The sequence below is a fragment of the Oreochromis aureus genome, linkage group 14 (genome assembly GCF_013358895.1).
Source record: "Oreochromis aureus strain Israel breed Guangdong linkage group 14, ZZ_aureus, whole genome shotgun sequence".
Lineage (NCBI taxonomy): Eukaryota > Metazoa > Chordata > Actinopteri > Cichliformes > Cichlidae > Oreochromis > Oreochromis aureus.
Genome location: NC_052955.1, coordinates 4,472,394 through 4,497,216, shown reverse-complemented (window position 1 = coordinate 4,497,216; position 24,823 = coordinate 4,472,394). Strand labels below are relative to the sequence as shown.

The window sequence follows — 24,823 nt, the reverse complement described above, 5'->3', positions numbered from 1 at the left end:
ATCCTCAAACAAATCCACGCATCTGCTCGTGTTTAATTGGTTTAGAGTGAGACTGGTGTTTGAGTTGTTCGTGTCCTTCGTTGAGCTGACCTTATCTGCTTTCACACATTTTGTGTTAATTAGATTCCAGATTATTCAGAGGAAAGCATAAAAGCAAATAAGAGGCGTATTTCAGTGACTGCTTATTGTGACAGCACTTGTGGTATTCACTGCATTTAAGAAAGATTTTCATGATTTAAAACCTGTGAAACACCCACTGCTTACATAAGAGCTGATGATAAAAGGAATTAAGAGAACTTGTTGATGGTTAAATTATTTAATTTTGTGTATTTCACACAGACTCAGACCTGTAATACAACAAAACCTCCTAGCAGAACAGAAAATGGTCCTTTCACATGAGTGACCTGATACAATTCCTTAATTAAATTTTCGTGAAGTGTAATTAAAAGTGACGGATTATCATCCATCCAAATGGTTCTTCTGCATGTTTGTCACCAGTAAACTAACCTAATGTTATGGCTTGGAGCACGCAGGAGGCAGAGGGCTTATGTGGAGGTGGTGGCTGCTTTTATTTGCTTAAAATACAACCTGAGCCCAGCCCAAAGCACCTTGCAAATATCTGGACAGCTTGCAGAGGAAAGAAGCACACGGAGGATGCTCTGCGTACTCCAAGAGAGTCTGCATCCTGTGTGCCTCGACAGAGCTGCTATATTGAGTGCAACTCATGCATTTTCAATAATTTAAACTCACTTTAAACCGGCACACTGAGAGAGGGTTAAGACCGAGGTTTAACAATGGGAGAAAGGGTGTAAAGGGTGAGAAAGAGCGTAAAGGTGGATTACATAACTCTGCCAGGAGAGCACAGTTCCTTCCATTTTCCATTTGTTTTTGCCCTCAGAAATCAGTAAATTAACCTCTGTCTGCAGTGCAATGGAAATATCATGAGGTCAAAGAAAGATGTAAAGGAAAAGAGAGTCTCGTGCACAGAAAATGCAGCCTCTCTTACTCTAAAGGCTTCTTCGTGATGTGACCGTAGATGCCTGCTGGGTTGATAACACCCTGAAGATTGTGACTCATGGGCGCATGCTCTCCCTGTGTCTGCATGTCCTCCAGCTTCCTCCCACAGATGAATAACATGCATATTGGGTGATTGTTAATTGACCGTAGGCATGAAAGGTTGTTTCTCTCTATATATGTTACTACATCATTAGACTGGCAACTTCCAGAGTGTAACCTGCTACTGGACCTATGACAGCAGTGATGGGCTCCAGCACCTGAGAGACTCTGAACTGGATAAGAACTGGTTTAGAAAATCGATGGATCACCATAATTAACATTTACATGGTGGGACAGAATTACCTCCTTTTCTTTCATAAATAAAAGGTCCAGCGTACGCTAAAGCACCCGTCCTTGTAAATAAATTACAGTTGCTTATATAGAATATGATTATGACATGAAGTGTATTTATAAAAAAGTGAAATTCATCAAAGTAACAAAACAGAGAAATATTAGTTCTCTTGAAATTAAAATAGCACAAATGAGAATGTTATTTCCTCATTGGCTCTGGACCTGTGGTGGCTCTGACTCAGTTTGTAGTGTTCCCTTTGAGGCTTTTCAAAGTTAAAACCATGCAAAGGGTCATACATACACTCACTGCCCTGGCCTTTGAGGTTTGGGTGAGGTGAGAGAAAACAAGCCCACATCCTAATTGAAGTTTGAAAACTATCACACTCTATCTTCTGCAACTGCCTCAAACACCGTGCTGAGCTCTGTTTTATCCCATATAGAGTTTCTATGCTGGTTCTTCTCCTTTGATTGTTTTTAACTGCAATAAAAAATCAAGTGGAGTGATAAACTTTAAAGCTGCTGTGGGGCAATAATCAATAAGTCATCAACGTATTAAATTTGAACACATTCAATAACTTCAATAAAAAAAAGGACACATGCAGCAATAAATTTCTTTTTACTGCACAGAGAGGACAACGATATGATAGAGGAAGAGGAGAAGATGAATCATCACCTTGAACTCATATGACTCTTCAATGACCACCTCCAGGCGGCTGTACTCTCCCAGGATGGGCTTCCCCATCTCTGCTATCCTCCGAGCCTCCTCCTCCTCAGCAGTCATCTGCCCCTCTGTCCCCTCTGTGGGAAGACGGATGTGAAGGAAAGAGAAGGGACAGCAGAGTGAGACTGGCCTGAAACTAAGAAACTTGTAATGGCACTTCCACAATGAAGTGTTTTATTTTAAGGAGCATTTGTGTGCATCACCATGAGCCTGAATATTTGTACCATATGTTCAGAGAAATACTAAAATAAAAAAATAATTCAAGGCATAAGCGTATCACATTGTGTGAGTCAGTCTGAGGGATTTACATGAGAGTCATTCAATTCATATTTGATCAGAGAATGGACTTTTTTAAAACTGAAAACCCCCAAAAGATTTCACAAGATTTCCCTATTTTCATAATGTCCATTTTGGATTCATTCATAATCAAAATGATCATCTTCACCATCATCAATGTGGTGATTTAAGCAGCAGTGTTTTGCATTTTGCTTATCTTAGAGTAAATAAACAACCTGGTTAACTCAGATTTTCTACCAGCATAAAACCAGACCAACTGGGGCATAAATGTGTTTCAAAGAGGTTCGGGTACGTTTGGGGTAAGGCTTGTATGGCTTAAAGTCAGTAATTGAAGTCAGTTCTAAAATGTTGATACCACAAACAGGTTAACTATAATTTATATTTCTGAAAAAATCAAATTGACCCATGAAATCCACATATTTAAACTTGAAAGATTTATTTTCCTGTGACACAGAGTGAAAAAAATAATTAATTTTGCATAATAAATGACTTAAACAAATAAAATTTAATACTGCACAAATCAACCCACTGTGGCTTTGTTATTAAAAAAAAAATATCAGTGTTAAGGAATGGAAAGTTTGCTATGTGAGGCCTTCTGATCAACATTGTTGCTTTTTTAGTGTCTAAGCTGGGAATACACTGATATCAATAGAAATAAAGTGATAACATTTGAAAAGTTTTGTGTTTTTCGCGGTCTGCAATCTGTTTAAAGTGCACCTGTTTTGCTTTTTCTTATTTGCTGTCATGCATTTACACTGGTACAATGGTAGATGGCCAGAGTTTCGCATTATGAGGTCAGCATATATAAGATTAAGCTAAAAGGTCAGCTGTAACTTCGGCTTTGTATGAAGTCAGTGAGAGACGACGTCCCAAATCCCTGCGAGAACAGAAGCCACCCCCACCTGCTGTTTAAAACTTTATGGGGGGCAGTCAATCAAAAGAAAGTTATGAGGGGAGGAGCTAAAGCAGCTTGTTTGAGACGGTGGATAAGCCGAGGCTGCAGTATAGCGCTTCAGTTTAAGGATCATCATGAACTTTGACTCATGCAAAGCTTCTCCAGTAGAGTCTGATAATAAAACTAAGCAGGTGGAAATGAGCATAAAGCTTAACTGTATGCTTTATATACTCAGCTGCTCCAGTCTGAGAGAGAAAACACTAAAGAGCTTGCAGAAAGAGTTCATTTACACCGACATATGGCTCAGTTTGGTTTACTGATCAACTGCCAACAGAGTGGCAACGGCAGCTACACCAACCAGAGTTCATCTTGGAGAAAAAACCAATCAGGGTTTGTATTACAGCCAACAATATTTTCCCTACACTAGAGAGAGGTAGTAGCAGTCTGGTGGTTCACAGAGAGCTTGAGTTTAAGGCTCATTGTGTTTCGAGTGTGATTTACTCGCGTGGCCTTTCTGCTCAGAGAAAAGAAGAAAGGAAAGAGACGAGGATTAGACCTCCCCTCTCCACTTTATGGTGTCTACATCTAATTCCAAAAAGGCTGAGAGCGCAAAGCAGCATATGGCAGTATTCACTGGCACTATTTCAAGCTGTCATAAACACACACACACACACACACACACACACACACACACACACACACACACACACACACACACACACACACACACTCGGCTTGTGTGACTTCTCTCAGCTTTAAGGTGCTTCCTCTGAGCACAAACATATTTCCCTCAGGGAAGGAGCTCTGCCTCCCCCTCTGTGAGTCGATGGAGTTGAATGAGAAATTGCCTTCACATCAACAAGTGTCATTGTGAGCCATTTCTACCGGAGAGCTTCCTGCACTCAGGGCACTTTTGCTCAGTCTATGAGCATCTCATTCATGCTTTTTCTGCATCTAATGGTCGGTCATTTCAGGTTAAAGCTGCTCAGTTGCTTTGATAGCAAGTTTGACAGGAAGTATACTCTAAACCCTGGAAGGTTTAATTAATGGAAAAATGTTATGGCTGCTTGTTTGTTTACTGCTGGCAGAGCTGAGGATTGATTTTGGTTTTTAATCGTCTGTGTTGATCATGAACTTAAAGGAGCTCCTGAAATAAAAATGCAGGAGTGTGATTTAGATTTGACATATATTTAATTAAATGTGATCTGACATTTACTGGTGACTGAGTAAGCTCTTTTTGTTGCTGCTTGTTGCTGTATTTTGTTGAGCTATTTCTTTTAATAAAACCCTTATATAGATTTTTACTTACTGAGCTACTTGATTTTATGTTGCTTCATTTTTTGTAGTTGTTAGACCGTTTTCTTTTTACTTTATTGAGCTTTTTTGATCTGTTCTATGTTATTATACTTCCCAAGATGAGATTTAACAAAAGTATATCTCACCTAATCTTCTTTGCTTTACTTTAACATTATGGATAGTTTTGCTTTTTTTAAGCTTTCCACACGTGAAACTCCAGAACAGTTACAATACACTGTGTATACAATATATTATTAATATTATCAAAATTATTGATATTTTTGACTTAGAAAGGCCACAAACACTGTGACAAATCAGTACAAACCACCAAGTGTTGATTTATTTGTGAGCCTTCATTCACAAACTGCTCACAGCTCTGCTGTGGTCCAGGTGCAAACAGGGGTCTATAACAACTTTGCTGTATCCAGAATATAAAAATCATCTGGAATAATTACTGCAACTATGAGTAATTAATATTGTTAAATTAAAAATCTGAAACTCTTTGAATTAAAATTTAAAGAGTTTCAGACGGGTTCATGAGTTTGAAGCTGGAAATCAAAGGGGTGATGTTGGGTGGATATGCCAAACTGTAGAGTGGAAGTGAGTGTCCTCAGGGCGAGAGGGTGGTGACTGGAGCAGAATGGACATGTAGGTGAATTGAACTGAAGTGATCAGAAGGTGTTGGGTACACAGATGCATGGTTGTCACAAGGATGGAAAGGACTGTGGTGAACACAGTCTTCAAGAAGAGGCGGGCGCACAGGGTGACATATTGGCGGAGGAAGGTGCACGTAGGTGGATGCAAGCTGGTGTCAGAGGAGATGCAGCTACGGAGTCTGTAGGATGACTTTGGAAATTAAGGAGATGATGAATGGTGGAAGTTGAAGAAGGAAGAATGTTGCACAGAGTTCAGGGAGCAGTTGAGGCAGACCGAGTGTTACAGGAGAGTCACTAGATAACTGAGAAAGCACAGCTGTAGTGCTGAGGAAAAGTCCCAAGATTTGGTATTTGGTGTATCCTTTGGATAAAGGAAAGAGGGTAGGAAGACTTGGTGGTGAAACAAGGAAGTACAGGACAGCATTCAAAGGAAGAAGTCGGATAGTCAGGGAAATGGAGAAAATAGACAGGAGTACTGAGGGGCTAGCTGGCAAAGAAACAGACTTACAGTGAGTTATATGTAAGGCTGGACACTAAGGAAGGAGAAAGGGACTTGTATTGATTAGCCAGGCAGAGAGATTAAGCTGGAAAGGACGTGCAGCTGGCTGGGGAGATTAAGGATAGAGGTGGAAATGTAGTAATGAATGAGTGTGGAAGGAGTACTCTGAGGAGCTGATAAGTGAAGAAAATGAGAGAGGAGGACGGATGAAGGACAGTTAGTGAATCAGGAAGTGTAGAGGATTAGCAAGCAGGAAGTGAGAGGAGCTATGGAGAGGATGAAGTATGGAATGAGCACTGGTTAAGATGACATACCTTTAGAGGTATGGAGATGTCTAGGAGAGAGAGCAGTGGACTTAACCAGATTGTTTAACACAATCTTGGAGAGTGAGATGCCTGCAGAAGGGAGAACAAGTGTTGGAGAAGAGGTGGAGTAACTACAGAGGGATAATGGTGATAAGCGTGAAGCTAAGGCAAAGAGCTGTTGAAGCTAGGTTAAGAAGAAAGGTGGAGATCAGTGAGCAGAAGTATGGCTTCATGCTGAGAAAGAGGACAACAGAAGCAATATTTGGCTGGAGAGTGCTGATGGAGAAGTATGGAGAAGGTCAGAAGGAGCGTCACTGTGTCTTTGTGGATCTAGAGAATGCCTATGGTTGGGCGCCGAGAGAGAAACTGTGGCACTCTGGCTCTGAGCTCCTTCTTGTCTGCAGTGGTAATGAACATGGTGACTGACGAGAGTCTCCGTGGATTTCGATGTTTGGAAACAACATTGTGATCTGTAGGGAGAGCAGGAAGCATGTGGAAGAGAGCCTGGAGATGTGGAGGTATGCTCTGGAGAGAAGGGGAATAAAAATCAGCAGAAGCAAAACTAGATACATGTGTTCAAATGACAGGGAGACAGCGTCAGTGAAGGCAGATGGGCTTAAATACCTGGAGTCAACCATACAAAGCAAGAGAAGTGAAGAAGAGAGTGGAGACACAGTGAAGAGGGTGGAGACGAGTGTCCAGGGGACAAGGATAGTAGTAAGTGTGTAAGGAAATGATGTATGGTTTGGAGACGGTGGCACTAAGAAAAAGACAGGAGGTGGAGCTGGAGGTGGCACGGACGAAGATCGTAAGATTTTCATTGGGAATGAGCAGAACGGACAAGATCAGAAAAGTTAGCAAAGTTGGAGAGGAAGAGCTGAGATGGTTTGGACATGTGTAGGGGAGGGACAGTGGATGTTTTGGGCAAAGGATTTTAAAGATGGAGCTGCCAGGCAAGAGGAAAAGAGGAAGACAACAAAGAAGATTCAAGGACGAGGACATGCAGAGGCTTGGTGTGACAGAGTAGCATGAGTACATGTCTACAATCATCAGTTAAGTTGTGTTTCCTCTGAGGTAGAAGTCAAAAATCCATCTTAGTGATTTCAGTTAGCAGAAGTGAGACTTAGCAGACAGCAAAGTGATGCTTGTCAGAGTGGCCAGCCCCATAACTCCAGTGTCCAGATGCCCAGGCTACTCTACAAATCCTCTGGCTCTACTCTGTGGATATATATAAATTCAGTGATGTTTCCAAACTTTACTGATTAAAAACTTCAGAAACGGTGTCAAAGACAGCGTCACAAACAGCCTATGTGTCAACATGGATGAGTTTTATATGTGCATGTTAAGCAGCTGACTGCAGCGCAGAAGTGAGGCATTTGATATTAGGTTATTTTTCTCCTTCCTCCTTGAGGCAGAATCAGCAGGAAGCCAGAAGAGCAAACAGAATGATGGAGCGCTGACTCAGACCGAATTTATTATCGTCTCTCTCCAAATATGTTCGTGCCTCAGTGTGGGTTAAAATACCGTTTTTAAATGTCAGCCTTTGCTGGAGAGCTGACGTAAAAGCGAATCATCAGTGACTCTGATAACTGAATACCTTTACCAGCTGTTATTAAAAAAATCCATTTTCTTTCTCTTTTTCCCCCATAGAATGCCTTTAAAAGGCTTTAGAAAAAATTATATATATCTATAATTACTTCACTTCATTTCATCCATTATTCCAGAAAATAATCAACATATTGACTGAGCATGAAAAGCTTTGGCTCGACTCAGACGTTCTGACAGTTTGAAGCAGAGGGACTAATCAGATGGTCTTACCTTGGTTGAGCAGCAGAGCTGTGAAGAAAACAGAGAGAGGAGGGCGTGTGGACAAGAAAAGAAGAGCAGTAAGTAACAGCGAACATTCAGGAGGGAAAGCACAATCAAAACAAAACTCCACAATGACAGCGCAAACCCGATTTCACAAGTGAGAGTCAATATTTACAGTTCAGTAAAACCTTTTTGTCTTTTATTTTGTCTTTACACTAAAACGTGAGTGCCTTCAGCGACGATCTCTTTTCTTACTCGTCTGTCTTTCAGCTGTTAGTGTTTTGTCCACATTAATAACACAAAGGACAGTCTGAAAAATCCTCAGAAGTTTAAAGGAAATGTCCCGTCTCCACATTACACAAAGGGTCTGTGTGTCGATGGATGAAAGATGAACGGCTGTCTCCCTGAAGACGTGTCTCTGTGTTCATAAGATAAGATGAAATTTTATCGATCCTTGTGGGGAGAGGGGGTCAAACAAAAAACAAACAAAAAAGCAAACAAGACACAAGAAAAAACGGAAAAGAAAAGACAACAAAATACACAAAATAATGTGCCGCAGTCCACCTGTTCATCTGGGACAAATAAAGCCCAGCTGCAGTCTGTGCTGCTGTACAGACTCTTCTGTGTATTTACTGAAGAGCTGTAACTTAGTTTTGTGACTAAAAACCTGAAAGCTTTGAAATGCAAAAAACAAAACAACAGTTTTAAAGTCGTGGTCGTCTTTGAGATCATTTTCAGACTCCTTCATTCATTCAGCTCAGTGGTTGGTATTTACCACGCTCCCTCCAAGCCCCCTTCAGACCATGCACACTGTGCGCTCTGTGATTTCATCACACACCTCAACCTTAGGCAGAAAGAAAACATTCAATTCTGTTTCAAATTGACCCAAATTGTGAGTGGAGGTCAGTTTTTGGGCCTCCACGTTCGAGCACTTTCCTGCAGATTTCACAAGAAGAGTTTGTGATGCTGGTGACAGGAAGACATGGAGCCTGCTCGTCATTTTTGACAATCAGAGCGTTGTGAACCATGAATTCATCCCCCAGGGTGAGACTGTCAACATGAACATCCTGTGGCATTTGTGTGACAACATTCAGCAGAAACAACCTGAGTGGCTCAGCGCGCGCTAAAAAAAGATTTGTTTTTTGTTTTTTTTGCAATGCCAACATGCAACACTTCACAAAAATGGAACAAAAAGGAAAAGGTTGATGGATGATCTCTTTGACACTCTAACCTGGGTAGAAGAAAAAGTACAAGTGGACATAATGAGACCTCTAAGGAGGGATCTAAGAATAGCTGCTATGCTGAAAACTGTAACAAGGTATGGATAAGACTCAGAGCATGAAGGCTCATCATCGCTGCAGAACAGACCCAACAATAAAATCCTCTGTTTTAGGGTGCTGCATATTTTATTAAATCTGAAAAAAATGTAAAAATGTATAGATTTCATTTTTATATAAGCTTGTTTAAGGCAAACTCTTAAACAAGCTTCATAAATGCAAAGCTCTGAAACTGCTTTAAATGTTTTAAGTCAGAAGAAAAATTCAGCGCCAGCTTTGTGAAAGCAAACATTTGCAGTACTTTGATACCTCTGCAGCTGAGTTTTGACGAGTATCAAACACGCCAAGGTTCAGTACTCAGCCCCGTCTATGATGTCTTGTAAATACAAAGCAAACATTTCTACACTGAATAACCGTCGACTAGCGCTTCTTTGAAGAGTCACGGTTAAAAAAACAATTCTAGAAAGAAAGTTGACTCAGTCTCAAAACACGTGACTCACTTTCAAACTTGTGCATCACGGAGCAACAAATGAGACAAAATTTAGACATAAATATTACTTGCATATCAAAAGAGCCTCTGATAATACGAGTCTGTGCATGTGGAGCACATTCTCTTTGAATTTCATTTATACTTCTCACTTTATAACTGATAGTCTGACTAGACGGCCTCTGCTCTATGTGGAAAGGACGTCTAAATCCATTTGTTTTGAGCAGGGATATGATGTCAGGCTTTGATGCATGTTTGCTGGTGAGTAAATCCATCAAACGAAGGGAAATGGAAACGTGTTATAGTCACGTACCTGAGATTCCTCTCTTCAGCCAGCGCGGCTCCTCCAGCACGATGAAGAAGTTTTCATGTTTTTCATATTCTTCATCATCAATTATCCTCACCTGGAGAGTCTGACTGCATGCACACACACACACACACACACACACACACACACACACACACACACACACACACACACACACACACACACACACAGAGAGAAAACTGTCAGTTGCAAACACATAATGAAGTTAAGCACTTCATCAATAGGTGATTTTAGCACTCGGGGCGCCTTCACCACAGGTCGTCCTTGTTATCGACGTGTTGCTATTGCAAATCTCAAGGCCTGTGAACGAACACGAACACACACACACACACACACACACACACGCACTGCAGAGGTCTGCCCTCCTGCTGTGTCTGTTCAGGACCTGCTGCTGTGTAAATCAGAGCAGGAGGAAGTGAAATGCATAGAAAGGACACAAGTTCAATAACTGAGTTAAAGGTGGGAGCTAGAGGCAAGACAGCAAGTCAGATTAAACAGACTCACAGAGGGAAACTATCAGTAAAGTCAGAGAAATATAATGAATAAGGATTGATGTCATGCATGATTATGCAATTATCAATTTCCAAAATACTGCATTTTAAATATTAAATACTGCATTAATGTTGAATAATGGGACTCTCACTTGGAGTGTATCTGCTCACATGGCATATGAAGAGTTCAGCTGAATATTTATGACTTCTCTAACATGACTGACTGGTTTTCAGAACCCATACCAAGAGAAATTAACTTTGCACTGAGGAGAAAAGAAGGCAGACACCAAGAATAGGAAAGAATAAAGTAACAGTGAGGCAGAGCGGCTTTAACACCATAATGACGGTGAGCGTTTGAGCGGTATTAGAAATGATGGGCTTATTTTAGAAGAGAAGAAGTGAAGGTGAAGTGATGATGACAAACCCTGTTAGGGTCTCTGAGGACTGCCGGACTGAAATGTCACCACAGAGAGCGACCCACTGAAGGTAGAAGAAAATCTACTGTGACAACACAGAGGACGAGATGGATGGGGAGAGAATGAAAATGAAGGAAGACAGGAAAGGTGTGGAAAAAAGAGTGAAAAGGAGAGGGAAGAAAGATGAGCAATAAAAGTGTTTAGTCTAAGGAGATCGAGATATGAGTATGAATGGATGGAATACAAAGTATGTATTCATTATGAAAAGAGAGCAAAACACTCCCTCATTCACAAGGGGTCACCGCCATGTGTAGCGCCGCATGTTTGATTTTGTAGCTTTTTACGCCGGCTGCCCTTCCTCAAAAACCTCAAAAGGCTTTGTGAGAGACAAAGAGGGAGAAAAAAGGAAAGGAGCTGGACCGATGCAATCAATAGTCAAGTCATCCTGACAGGAAAGCAATGTGGCGTGAAAATGACAGAATGAAGGAGCGAGGTGATTAGATGAGGTGAAGATGAGCAGAAAGAATGATCATAAAACAGCCCAGCAGGAGAGCTACGGCACCGCTGACAGCTCGAAACTTCCTTCCTACCTCGCTCATAAATCAACGTGACTTATTAACCTCTACTAAATATCCAACTGCTAACAGTTGTTAGTAGTTCTTTACTTTTATTTTTGATTTAGTAGTCATTAAATAGTCATGTAATAATTGCAGGTAAACAAATGTACATCTTACTAACAAAATGCAGCTCTGACACTCATTCCCTCCAGGAATAACTAATAAAACCAGGCCAGCTACTTCGCCTGTAGGGGGCGACACTGACATGTCTTCACCCCGATGTTGCTGTTACTTTATTTTCTTGCAGATTGTCAACTTTGGCATTTTGACCTGACGGCTGTGAGTCTGCAGAAAGTCTTCTCACTTCCTAAAAATAATTTTACATCAAAAAATAAAGGGCACACAAAAAAACACAAAAGCTAAAATAATTACTTTAATCTGCTTCTAGTCAAAAGCTCAAACAGCTGATGGCTGAATGTGATTCTGTTATTATTCTCTGCCACCATTTATATGATGTGAAATCCAAATAGTAAATACCTTTAGGAAGTATTTTACTACCCCGAAGCCCAGTAAAACCTCTAAAAATGGAAATATACCTATTCACTCAACCCCTCCTCTTGAAAACTTTGTGATATTTGCTATTTATTATATTTATTTTGGATTTCACACTCATAATGAGCAAATTTCTGCAAACAACAAAATATGGCCAGTCTAATTTGCACACAAGTCAAACAATGTTCAGACATTTCTTTATTAATTAAACAGATTCATGAAAGGTATAAACTAAAGGTTCCTTTTCAAATAAATTTTAAGCAATGATTTGTTCAAATTCTGTGTTTTCAGATGTGCAAACAGTGCTGGCTGTGGTCAAGCAGTAGCAGTCAGCACAATCTAGAGCCAGAGCAGTGCGGAGCTGCAAAAAAACCTTAAAAGATGTGAAACACCAAGTCCTGATTTCAGCAGAAAGCTGGTGACATGTTATGGCCAAGAACAAAACTACACCCTTGAGAGCTGGAGTCCTCTCACAGAAATGAAATGACTGCAGAGGCATGAATAACTCTGGAGCTGCACTCAGAGAAGTGTTCCCCCCTCAAATGTGCATCTATAGGAACTGCATCATCGGTCATCATGCAACTAAATGTAGCCACACAGAAACTTAATAAGGTCACAAGGGGCAAAAAAGGCACAAGGTGGGAGCTTTGAGTGAAAGCTGACATTTTCAGACACGCTGACCGGGCCACGATTAACCAGCGGAACAACAAACGGGAATAAATCCCTCCTCAGGAGCAGAGCCGAAGTGCTGCTTCACAGAAACATGCTGAGATCTCCCATCACCAAACCTGTCTCACTAAATTCACTGTCCTGCCAGTCAGTGAACCTGTTTACATCAATGTGGAGCTCCTGGAATCAATATCACACAAGCACGAGTCGTCCAAACTTGTCATAAGTGCTACACAGTTCTAAAAAGGAGAAAGGCTCTCGTGTCAAAAACGAACAATTTATTTGACAGCTAATCATTCAGCAGATCCCATTACAATAAAACACATGTAGCTTGACGAAACTCTGACACCAGCTGCAGACGGCACTTCTACAAGATAAATTTAATTATAGCCTAACATCAACTTACGACAATCACGTTCATTACTCAGTCTGTTGCCTGTGAGGTTTGTTATTGTAGACAGAGCTGGACGTGAAGACTCATCCTATCGAAAGCTCAAAGCACCCTCACTGGCTCCCTTCAATGTGGAGGAGAAGCATCTGTACGCTCCCGAATAGCTTCTCTCAGGAGACCCCGAAACGCTGCACAGTGCCATCTGGTGGTGCGACCCGGCTACACAAAAAAGAGCTGCTACACCAGGGGTGGGCAGTCTCAGTCCACGAGGGCCGGTGTCCCTGCAGGTTTTAGATGTGTCCTCGAACCAACACAGCTGATTTAAATGGCTAAATTAGCTCCTCAACATGTCCTGAAGTTCTCCAGAGGCCTGGTAACGAACTAATCATGTGATTCAGGTGTGTTGACCCAAGGTGAGATCTAAAACCTGCAGGGACACCGGCCCTCGTGGACTGAGATTGCCCACCCCTGTGCTACACTATGATATAAAATACAACCATATACAACCTGACTCGTCAGGTTCTGGTCGATTCACTCCAACACTATCGTGCAGTATAACGTGACACAAACTCAGAAAAGATCCAGCATGAGCATGCTGAGCCTGCCCTCGGGTCAGCTGTGATGAATAATGGATAGGACTGTCGTCTGGCAGGCACAAAGGTGAGCCAAAGAGAGTGTGAGGTGGAAGAGCGCTGAAAGAGGTGAAGAGAGAGTAATGGTAAGAGAAGACATGTGAATAAACATCACAACGAAGCACGCAGCAGGTAAAACCTCCCTCTGCCCATTCCTCTTACTGTTATAGACGAGTTCAATAAAATATACATTTAGCTGGAGTGAAGAGGTGAAAGCATAAATTTCTAATCAATAACAACTTATTTTTAAAATCATACACTCTCTTTACTCCATCCCCTGAATTATTCACGATTCAAAGATCCTTATCCTCTTTTGTGGGCATAAACATGCAGAGCAGCGAAGTCTGAAAGTGAAAGATTATTTGTTTTCCTGCATTTTCACTAATTAACAGGAGGCCAGCGGGCTCTGAAATACTCAGCATTTCAAGTGAACAGGACATACATCACCTGAGTGAATACCATCCTAAATTAATGTAATTAGTCAGATTATAAATCATTATTCCCCGTATAAACAACCAATCACTTTTTTCTTTCTTGCTGACATTAATGCAAAAAAGATCTTCGATGGGAAAAAAGCTTCGGGTTCCAGAATGAGCAGATTTATTTGATAAAATCTGCAGTAGCACATTTTATCAGCCCAGGAAGGGCTTTTCATGCAATTGTTATTGTTGGTATGTTTGCACAGTTTCATACAGGTCTGTGTTTTTGTTGACATGCAAACCTACTGGACATATTTACAACTTTGTTTACAAACGTTTCTGTTCTTATTAACTACAGGAGGAAGAAAAAGAAGCAAAAAAACCAGAGAGAACTAGAAAGAAGCATCTATCCACATCAACTGTCACAGATTTGGCATGAAGTGTAATTGTTGTAACGCTTTCTTGTTAATGACACTGGTCTTTGAATCCCCAGTTTCACAGGTACTCATCAGTCACTGCTCTGAAATATTGCTAATCATTAACAGCATCAATACCGTCATCAGTGAGCGCTACTTCGTGTGTCTTCCTGTTTGTTCTGAAATCAATTTCCTTTGTTTTTTGGGTCTCTAACTGAAGCAACCTACCCTGACACTAAATCGTTGTAGTTTAAAAAAAAAATCTGTTTCATCTTTAGCAAATTCCACTTTAAAACATTAGCTGAGGTTTATTCAGCCCTTTAGTTTGTAGATAAATTATCTGAATTTCCGGAGTAGGACCATGGCTCCAAACACGGATCTGCCAGGCCAGGACCGCCACCAGTCCCCATCAAGGCCTTCCCAAACCACAACTCAATTCTCGATTAAGCCATTCGCCTTTATCTCCTAAAAAATGCTGCCAAACCTAAAATGAGTACGTGAGTCCAGCTAGTGAAATAATATGTAAATGAAACAGGACAGAGGTAACACAATATTCTATGTTTCATGTTGTATAGAAACTTAATAGTTTCCCCCACATATTCTGATTCTGATCGTGATGTTAGTGGTACTGGGGATGGACGGGTGCATGCAGTCACATGCATAAGGGGACAAGAAATGAACAATACAGCGTTTAAGATTTTCATCTGCAACTTCATTGACGAGCAGGTTGTGGGAAGTAAATTACAGCAGTCTAATCAGCTGCTGGTTTAGTATGTTTCTTGTAGCCTGGATGAACTTCTGGAGCTGGTAGTCCTTGTTCTGCTCTGCATAGCGCCACATGAAGCAGTTCTCCACCTGCTTCATGTGGGTGTGATAAGAGCTGCCCTCCAGCAGGAGCAGAACAAGGACTATCATTACCATTAGACATTAAGAGTCTACAAGGTGACGGTCGAAGGCTGCTGAGTGATACTGAAGTTCAGCACAACAGGGACCTGTTCATAGTCACGGTCACAAGATGGTAAAGACTGGAACTATGTGGTTAACAGCAATTTAATTTTCAAAATAGAAGCATTAGATTTTCATTGGTCGTGTTAGATGTGTCCACTCAAATGTTTCTATTCAAATTGTGGAAAATGTTTCTCCACTCTATTAGTTACATGTCAAAAACTAGAACACTCACTATGTGTTAATAGACCTCTCTGCATCGAATCATATCTGTTATTAATCTCTGTCTCTCTTCCACAGCATGTCTTTATCCTGTTTTCCTTCTCTCACCCCAACCGGTCGCAGCAGATGGCCCCGCCCCTCCCTGAGCCTGGTTCTGCCGGAGGTTTCTTCCTGTTAAAAGGGAGTTTTTCCTTCCCACTGTCGCCAAAGTGCTTGCTCATAGGGGGTCATATGATTGTTGGGTTTTTCTCTGTATTTATTATTGTGCGAGCTACTGTACAATATAAAGCGCCTTGAGGCGACTTTTGTTGTGATTTGGCGCTGTGTAAATAAAATTGAATTGAATTGAATTGAATTGAATAGAACAAGAACAGGATGATGTCATCTTGACTCACCTGGTCTGGTCGTTGGTGAACTCCAACTCTCCTCGGGCTTCCTCGAAGTCTTCTCCAGCCTTGGCGGTGCCTGACTCGGTGTGGTACGGCAGGATGACTGTGCCACGGGCGCCTGAATTGCGCACCACCGTCAACTCCATTGTGCCCACGCTCTCACTCACGCGCACCATACGTTCGCTAAACGTGAAGATGCCAGCATGGTCGTCATCCAGGATAGTCACCGTGGCCACCAGGGGCTCCATTAAGCGAGCTTTGGGTGTGGCACCCACTTCGTCGCTTTCAAACATCCCCTCTGCATCACCAACACGCAGATTCAACAGGCGGACGAAGAAGTGCTCGTCCTCTTCAAATATGTCATCATCGATTATGCCAATCTAGAAACAGAGAGATACCAGAGAACAGCGTGAAACTTTAGCTACAAACAGGCGAGTGTGAGTGAGATTCCTGTACTGATTAATAATTCCTGGTCAGTTTTTATGCTTTGGATTTTAGAGCAAAGCCCAGTGAGTCCAGAAGACAGAATAAAAGAAACATCTCTGTTCAGTGTCCTTCATGTGTAATTATTCATTACTCAAATTTTGCATGAAATAAAATGTGATTCCTGAGCAAATCCTATTAGTGAATAATAAGAAGCTTCGGAGAGCTCTGGAGGTGGAATTATATGGTCAAAGAGTGAAAATGTCTCTATCATAGAAGGCCACTCCAACAAAGATCCCATTATAATGTGGAATGCAGTCATGCTACATGCGCTGAATTTAAACTGAACCCTGCTCAGGATGCTTAAGCGCAGTGTTGTTGTGTCTGGATGGCTGAGGTGAATATCAAGAGCCAGTCTTCTTCCTCAGCTGCCAGTTATGTAGCCAACTCTATGAGATTGTTATGATCCAATCATGTCACTGCACATTAGCAGGTGGCAGGTGGGGATTCCCAAATCAGATCAGGTCAGTATTAAAATCCGATGAGCTGCTGCGTGTTCAGATCTGGAGTCCAGCCAAGCTGCCACAGATGGAAGTGTATAAATGTGACTTCTTCTTGCAAGATAAATAAACACTTAAAAAATACTAAACATCCAGGAGACATGGAGCTTCACTGTAATCCATAATTTTCAGGATCTATTGCCCAACCAGCAAAGTCCGTTTGTTTCTATAACACATTAAAAGACAATAAATGTTAGCCAACGTACTGTACAGCCAGTAAAACCATCGAGCAGTGGGGGTAAATGATACTGTGAATTAAAGCTAGTCTGAAAGTGAAGAGGTCTGTGAGAAGAGGTAAAGTTAGTGAGTTAATTGACCTAATCTGACGTGGGAGGCTATTCCAGAGTGCTGGAGCATTAACTGAGAACACCCGTTCAGCTGTAAGAGCCAAGTGGGAATTAAGAATAGCTGAAAACTGCTGATCAATGGACCCGAGAGAGAAGCATGGAAGTAGCAAAGATCTGATAGGTAACCTGGATTAAACCCCTGCAAGCACTTATATATGAGAAATAATGTTTTTAAAATTGATCCTATACATCACCGTCATACAAATTCAATGATTTAAGAATAGTTGAAATATGATCATGCTATTAGTTTTGCTCAGTCCAAAATATAACAAACTACAGTCATCAAGTCTGGATGGGATAAAGGCATGAATGATATTTTGAAGCTCATTAATAAAAAGAAATTGTTTAAATTTACTTAAATTTAAGACAAGAATCAAAAACACAGAAATTCTTTAGCTGAGGTTTGAAACATGATGTCAGGGACCCAAGAAGCATGTTGGGGTCGTCTCTGTTTCCTTTACATTATTGTAGGGTCTTTACTTCACAATATAAAGCACCATCAGCCAACTGTTGTGGTAATTTGGTGCTATATAAATAAAACTGAATTGAATTAAAGTAATAAGAATAAAATTAGTCTGATTTTAAATGTATTTCTCTTTGTTGTCACAGTTGTTTTTATACTGTTCCCTCGTAGTGCCAAGAGTACAGCTGGTACACTTTTTATGTGCTGACAAATTACATAATAAACTGTAAATCTGTAAAACGTGGACTTACAAAAACATTGTTTTTAAGGCATTTGTTAAATGAAAATGAAACATGAAAAGATCATTTAAGTCTTCAACTTAAATGATCTTTTCATGTTGTTTTTAGACAGTTTGGACAAAATTAAATATTTGAAGACATCAGCTTCAGGGAGTTTTACAGACTGATTCATTAAATGAATATCAGAATCAGAATACTTTATTAATCCCTAAGGAAATTATGGGTTACAGCAGGCTGCATGCTGGTTGGAGCATGCGCACAAACAAAGGACCCCTTCCGACCATATTTGGGCCCATCGGCCGAACAAGACAACAAAATATGAGAAATCATATCAATGCGTATGTGTATTGTTACAGTCAGAATTCCTAGAGTAAGTTTTATTTTTATTTTATCTTGGTTTTGTATTTTCAATCTATTTCAGTTTCACTGAGTTTCCTTTGTGAGTTCATATTAAGTTTTTCGGTCATTTAACTCTAAAATTATAAAACTAGCAAAACCTAGCGACAAATCGGGTAGGATGCTTGCCAGCCAGTTAAGGGGCTTCCAGGCAAAACAACATATCACAAAGATTAGAATGGCTAATGGTAATATCACTTCGGATCCTTCCAAAATTAACGATACGTTTAGGGCTTTTTACTCCCAACTTTACACCTCTGAATTCCCGCAGGAAAGCACTTTAATGGATAACTTTCTAAAGACTTTGAATGTACCTATGCTTTCCTCTGATAGTAAAAACAGATTAGATGAACCCATCACGCCAGAGGAGCTGTGTGCAGCCATTTCTTCACTGCAGCCTGGAAAATCCCCTGGTCCTGACGGCTTTCCCGTAGAATTTTTCAAAGCATTTTCACCCTTGCTTTTACCTCAACTACATTTAACCCTCTCCGACTCATGGAAGTGTGGTAAACTTCTGCCATCCTTTTACGAGGCAAGTATTGCTCTTGTCCCAAAGAAAGGTAAGGATCCTGTGGAATGCTCATCCTACAGGCCAATTTCTCTATTAAATGTCGATGCTAAAATTTTGGCCAAAGTTTTGGCACGTAGACTGGAAAATATTTTGCCCTCAGTTATATCCGAAGATCAAACAGGCTTCATTAAGAATCGTTACTCTTATTCCAATATCCGCCGACTATTGGATATATTATACACCCCTTCCAGTCAGAGTCCTGAGTGCATTCTCTCCTTAGATGCGGAGAAGGCATTTGATCGGGTCGAGTGGAAATATTTATTCACAATTCTAGATAAATTCAATTTTGGATCGAAATTTATTTCATGGATAAGGTTATTATATATGTTCCCTAACGCTTCAGTTTTTACTAATTCCATACAGTCACAGCCTTTCAACCTCCAACGAGGAACCCGTCAGGGATGCCCCTTAAGCCCTCTTCTTTTCAATCTGGTTATAGAGCCACTTGCCATTGCACTCTGCAGCTGTGGGGAGATCGATGGGATCTGGAGGAAGGGTGTTGAACACAAAGTATCCTTGTATGCAGATGATCTCTTAATCTTTATCTCAAACCCCAAAATATCTATACCTGCAATGCTCTCTCCATCTCTTTGGTGGGAAGAATCAACTCAATCAAAATGAATATACTTCCTAAATTTTTGTATCTCGTCCAATTGTTATCAGTATTTATCCCCAAATCCTTCTTTGATTCCTTGGACTCAATTATCTCATCTTATATATGGAGAGGTAAACGCCCTCGATTGAACAAGGCTCAACTCCAAAAACCCAAGAGTCATGGAGGCCTGGCACTGCCTAACTTTCGATATTACTATTGGGCAGCAAACATGCGCTACATTATATCTTGGCTTTACTTCCAAAACAAAGGTAACTGCCCGTCCTGGGTGCTCATGGAGTTGAACTCAACCACAGGCTCTTCTGTCCTGGCCCTGATTGGATCTTCACTCCCCCTTCCCCCAAACAAGACAATCGATAATCCAGTTGTCTGGCACACGGTGAGAGTGTGGGCTCAGATGAGGAAGCATTTTGGATTAACAGGCTTCTCCCTTCTAAGTCCAATTTTTTTCTAACCCTTTTTTTCAGCCATCATTATCTGATCCTATATTTCGAGATTGGCATGACAGGGGCATGACATGTTTCAATGATCTGTTTTTTGACAATACCTTTGCATCTTTTGCTCAGCTTTCCCACGTACACATCTTTTCAGATATTTGCAGACCAGACACTTCCCGGTAGCACCAGCTGCAAGCCCAGAGGATATGCTCCTTACCCTAGTTCCAACACGTAAAGGGTTTATCTCTCTTATCTATGACAGGCTGGTGAGCATGAACGGTTCTTTGATAGATCGGATTAAAACAGCCTGGGAACAAGATTTAAATCAGTCCTTGTCTATGGATACATGGGACTTAATACTCAAGTTAGTTAACTCCACGTCCCTATGTGCCCGCCACTGTCTTTTACAATTTAAGGTTGTGCATAGGTTCCATCTCTCCAAAGTCAAACTACCTCGTATGTATCCGAATGTTGACCCCACTTGTGGTAAGTGTGGGAGTGCGGAGGCTTCCCTTATCCATATGTTCTGGACGTGCCCTAGCCTTGAAGGATTCTGGAGAGATATATTTCAAACCTTATCCCTAATTCTTGGACACCATATGGATCCTAATCCATTAGTTGCGCTTTTTGGCACCACTGGAGAGGCTGATGCACGGTTGACCTCATCACAGCGTTGCATGCTCTCCTTCGCCTCCCTTGTAGCTAGACGTGCAATCCTACTAAGATGGAGAGGTGCCCCTTTGCCCACCCAGGCTCAATGGCTGAGGGACCTTATGTAGTATCTGAGCCTTGAAAAGATCCGGTATGCGATTAGTAACAACAGCGGCAAGTTTTACAAGGTGTGGGGGCAATTCCTGAAATATTTTTCCAGCCTCCAGGTTGCGAACCCGACTTCCAGCATTACTCAGTAAATCCTCCCCCCCTTCTTCTTCTTTTTATTTAGTTATTTATTTATTTATTTATTTTTAGTCATTTGTGTGTTTATCTGATTTTGTTCTTGTTGTATCTGCGATGTTGTTTTTGTTTGTTTGTTTGTTTGGTTTTTTCCTACCTGGCCTGAGGGATAGGGGTTCTAAGTGGTGTGGGTAGGGAATAAACTGATGAAAGCAATTATAAGACATGTGAGTGTGTCATTAATCTGTATTCTAATATTTCAGTTCAAACAGTCACTGTGAAACTTGCTTGTTTCGTGTTTGACAATTCTGCGTGTATTTGTTTTTCTTTGTTGCTTCAATTCAATAAAAATATCTTTGAGAAAAAAAACTAGCAAAACCTCATCAGGCTGGCTCTGATAACAATGTAATTAGTCTGTCAAAGACTGAAACTAAACACACATTTTTATTTGATTTTAGTTAGTTTAGAGAACAAACAATATATTTTTTAAAGATTCATTTGGGCTTTTATTATTTTCATTACAGAACAGCAGAGCAGACAGGAAAGGAGGATGGAGAGCGGGTGTATGGCCTGGGGTGGAGTTAAACCCTGTTATATAGCTTTCAGTTCGCTTACAATATTTTTTGATGTTTTAGTTTTGGTTTAGATTTAGTTACCTAGAATAACCTTGCTTATAGTACAGACATTGCTGTCTCTTGTTTTGAATGTTTCCTGTGCTAACTGCTGAAACATCAGTAAACCAAAGCTCTTCTTCATGAAATCGTATTTATTACCAAAGAAATGATGACTATTATTATCATTAAACTACAACTCGGTCACCGATGAAAGACTACCCCAGAGTGTTTATTTGATTCAGACAACAGTAACTCTCCTGTGTCATTTCTAATACAAAGCTGTGTTTTATAATTGAATGTCTCATCTCTGTTACTAATGGGGCCGATTTGCCTACTTAAGATACAGCACAGACCTTCATTCAATCAGCAAATATGAAGTGACAGTTAATTTAATCTTCATTACGCTGAAGGAGGAAACTTTATGCGTGGCTCTGTGTACGGCCACAAGCATAGCGCCTGGTCTGCAAATAATGCAGATTAAAAAATTGAACAAATGAGATTTTGTGACTTAAGTAATCAGACAAAGAAATGATCAGCTGCATTTATTTGACTGGAATAAACTGTGCTGAGAAGAGGAGACACGTTTTCAGAACTGCTAATTGTCTCCCTTTTTTTGACACAACAATTATGACTCTTCATTACAACAAAGAGTGCTGACAATGAGACCTGTTATTGGCTCTGTCAGATTGATCTCTCTCGTATAATCAGAGCCTGTGAAGGCTGCGGTGACCGTCACACAGTGGAACTAATGCGACAGAGAAAGTGGAGCTCTGGCAGAGAGCTGAGGTATTCAAGTTTAATTGGTTTCCCTGCTGCTCACTTCTAACTGGAACGGCGTTCGATGAAATCGGTGCTGGTGAAAAGGATGACACCGACCTTTGCAATATAGTTACTCCACATCTGGCCATCCGCTCACTCGTGGTGGAGGGGCCAATTTATGCTGCCAGTTTTTCAAATGTCCACACTTCTTCTTCTTTAATGTGGCGCTTCAGGCTATTGTACCACCCTCCACTCATCCCTACTTCTTTCTGATCTTCCATCAGATTTTGAATCAAAGCACAGATTACCTGGCTTACCATGTCTCCTTTTAATGCAGACAGCATGCAGCACTTTAAAGATTATATTCTTGGTTTCACATAAAAAAACACACATCTTTATTGTGTTATTTGATCCCAAATTCAAAGTTTTTGATATTTGTAGTATAAGATGGGGAACTCTGAAGCACTTCACTTGGACTGTTCATCAAAAACTAAACTAAAAACAGTTTTTTACAGTAATAGTGCTGAATTATTAGAAGCAGCAGGCAGTTTTTGAACTTTGAGAAGGAGGCAGTAGAAACACTTTCACTTAATCACAAAGGTACTTGAATCTTACAATAAAACGCAGAACTTAAATTAAAATGTAATGAGTGAGAAACACAAAAGCCAAGCTGGAAAAAGGGTTTCAACTCTAAATGTAAGTAAAAGCAAGAGGTACCAAGCTTTGTTAGTTATTTTAAACCCTTGATTAAATGAACAGGAAGAGACATTTTAATTTCAGTGGTTACCAGTGTTGGGTACCAAAGAAATTAGTAACTAGTTACATTACTAGTTACTTCTCTAAAAAGTAACTCAGTTACTTCAAGTTACTCGTTACTTTCAAAGTAACTAGTTACTAGGGAAAGTGTTTGGTTTTACTCAGAATTCTCTTGTTAATGTGTTGTGTCATTTCTGGATACCCAAAGTTTGCCAGTCTTCTAGCTTGCTTACTTGCCACAAGTGCACTGTGCCACCTACCAACAGAAAGGAAAAATAATGTGCACATTTCCACGAGAGAAATCACGCCTGGACCGTCATTGACCGCCATGATTCTATTCTACCTGCTTTTACATCCAACACAAAAACTGCAGTCGTGGTGCTTTTGATTGTACTCAGAACTTGGAAATTCTGCCTTCTGAATAGGAAGATGTAAAAAACACCAGACTGCAGATGAGCTGCATACAGGGCTGGACTGGGACAAAAAAATGATCAGCTGCATTTTGACTGAGACTTATAGGAAAAATCATAAAGCCTTTGAATGAAAATAAACACTGTTGTGACAGTGATGTACACTGTTCTGATGGTATATATGCTATCAATCTATCAATCGTTTGTTGTAAGACTCAGATAATTATTTTTTTTCAAAAGCGACATTTTAAATGAGAATAAGAATGAGACCTGTTTCTTTGTGCCCCCTCTCAGATTAATGCCCTACCTGGCCCCAGGCAACACTTTGCTAGATCCGCCCCTGCACAGTTACCAGCTGTCAGCTACACAGAAAAGGATCCTGGTGTTATTTGTCTCTCAGAAACAGTTCATAACTTCCTTCAATCATCATTCATGTCACCTAAAAGGTAAACCTGTTTCTCCATCACCTGTTCAGCTCTGATGATTCAGTAAGGACATCTCCTGGTTTCATCTGCATGTTTCCCTCTCACCAGATAACCAAACCGATATCATGACCAGCAGCTTTACAGCTGTGGCTCCAGCAAACATCAGCTGATACTAGCAATTAATATTAAATAAATTCTAACAACAGCTGATCAAGCTTAAACGTGGTGGAGGGGTTTATTACGCTGACATCCGCTGGTTTCCTCTTTCTGGCGCAAAGTGGGCGATAAATAAACAAGAGAGAAAAGCCGATCAGCTGATCATTGATCAGTTCCATGATTGAAGTAGAAACGGGAGAGAATGAGAGAAGAAGAGGCAGCTGTGCAGCTTCAGCTTTGTGTCTTTTCATTGCAGCTGAAGTCCGGGACAAACTGTGTTCCTTTTCACCTCAGTAAAAAACGCATCTTTTCTGAATACCAGACGATTCTAATAATTAACCGTATGAACAAAATAAAGTTCAACATCAGTAACATAGCACCCACCCAGCTGTATAGAAACTCCGTCATGCTAGCTAGCATGCAGTACGACTGTCAGCATACCGAAAACTAAACTCCACCTAAACTTGGTTTATATCTGACTCAGATAGACTGCAGGTCATATTAGAAGCTGAAGTTCAGTTCACCTGACACTCGGACCGGCGGCGCTTGGTCTCTCCTCTTGCCTCCTTTTCCTTCATCCACCTGCTGGCCTCCACCACTTGCTAATGTTATTGAATCTGTGGAAGCTCCGCGATATCCACCACAAAAGTAAGCTGGTAAAAGAGCCTATCTAAATCCCAGTAACGAGCAACGCGGTCCTGATTTTTGGCATAATAACTTTTACCGTGCTCGTTACCACAATAA

General features: G+C 40.8%; 1 protein-coding gene across 1 annotated transcript in view; it reads right to left on the bottom strand.

Moving 5' to 3' along the window:
- The window catches only part of slc8a2b (solute carrier family 8 member 2b), a 205,037-nt gene that overhangs the window by 11,238 nt on the left and 168,976 nt on the right, over positions 1 to 24,823 (bottom strand). Inside the window, exons 12-15 of the mRNA XM_031741776.2 lie at positions 16,023 to 16,396; positions 9,903 to 10,006; positions 7,835 to 7,852; positions 2,021 to 2,145 (exon numbers count right to left, since the gene is read on the bottom strand). Of these exons, the coding sequence (XP_031597636.2) occupies positions 2,021 to 2,145; positions 7,835 to 7,852; positions 9,903 to 10,006; positions 16,023 to 16,396 (621 nt within the window). The remainder of the gene's footprint in view (positions 1 to 2,020; positions 2,146 to 7,834; positions 7,853 to 9,902; positions 10,007 to 16,022; positions 16,397 to 24,823) is intronic.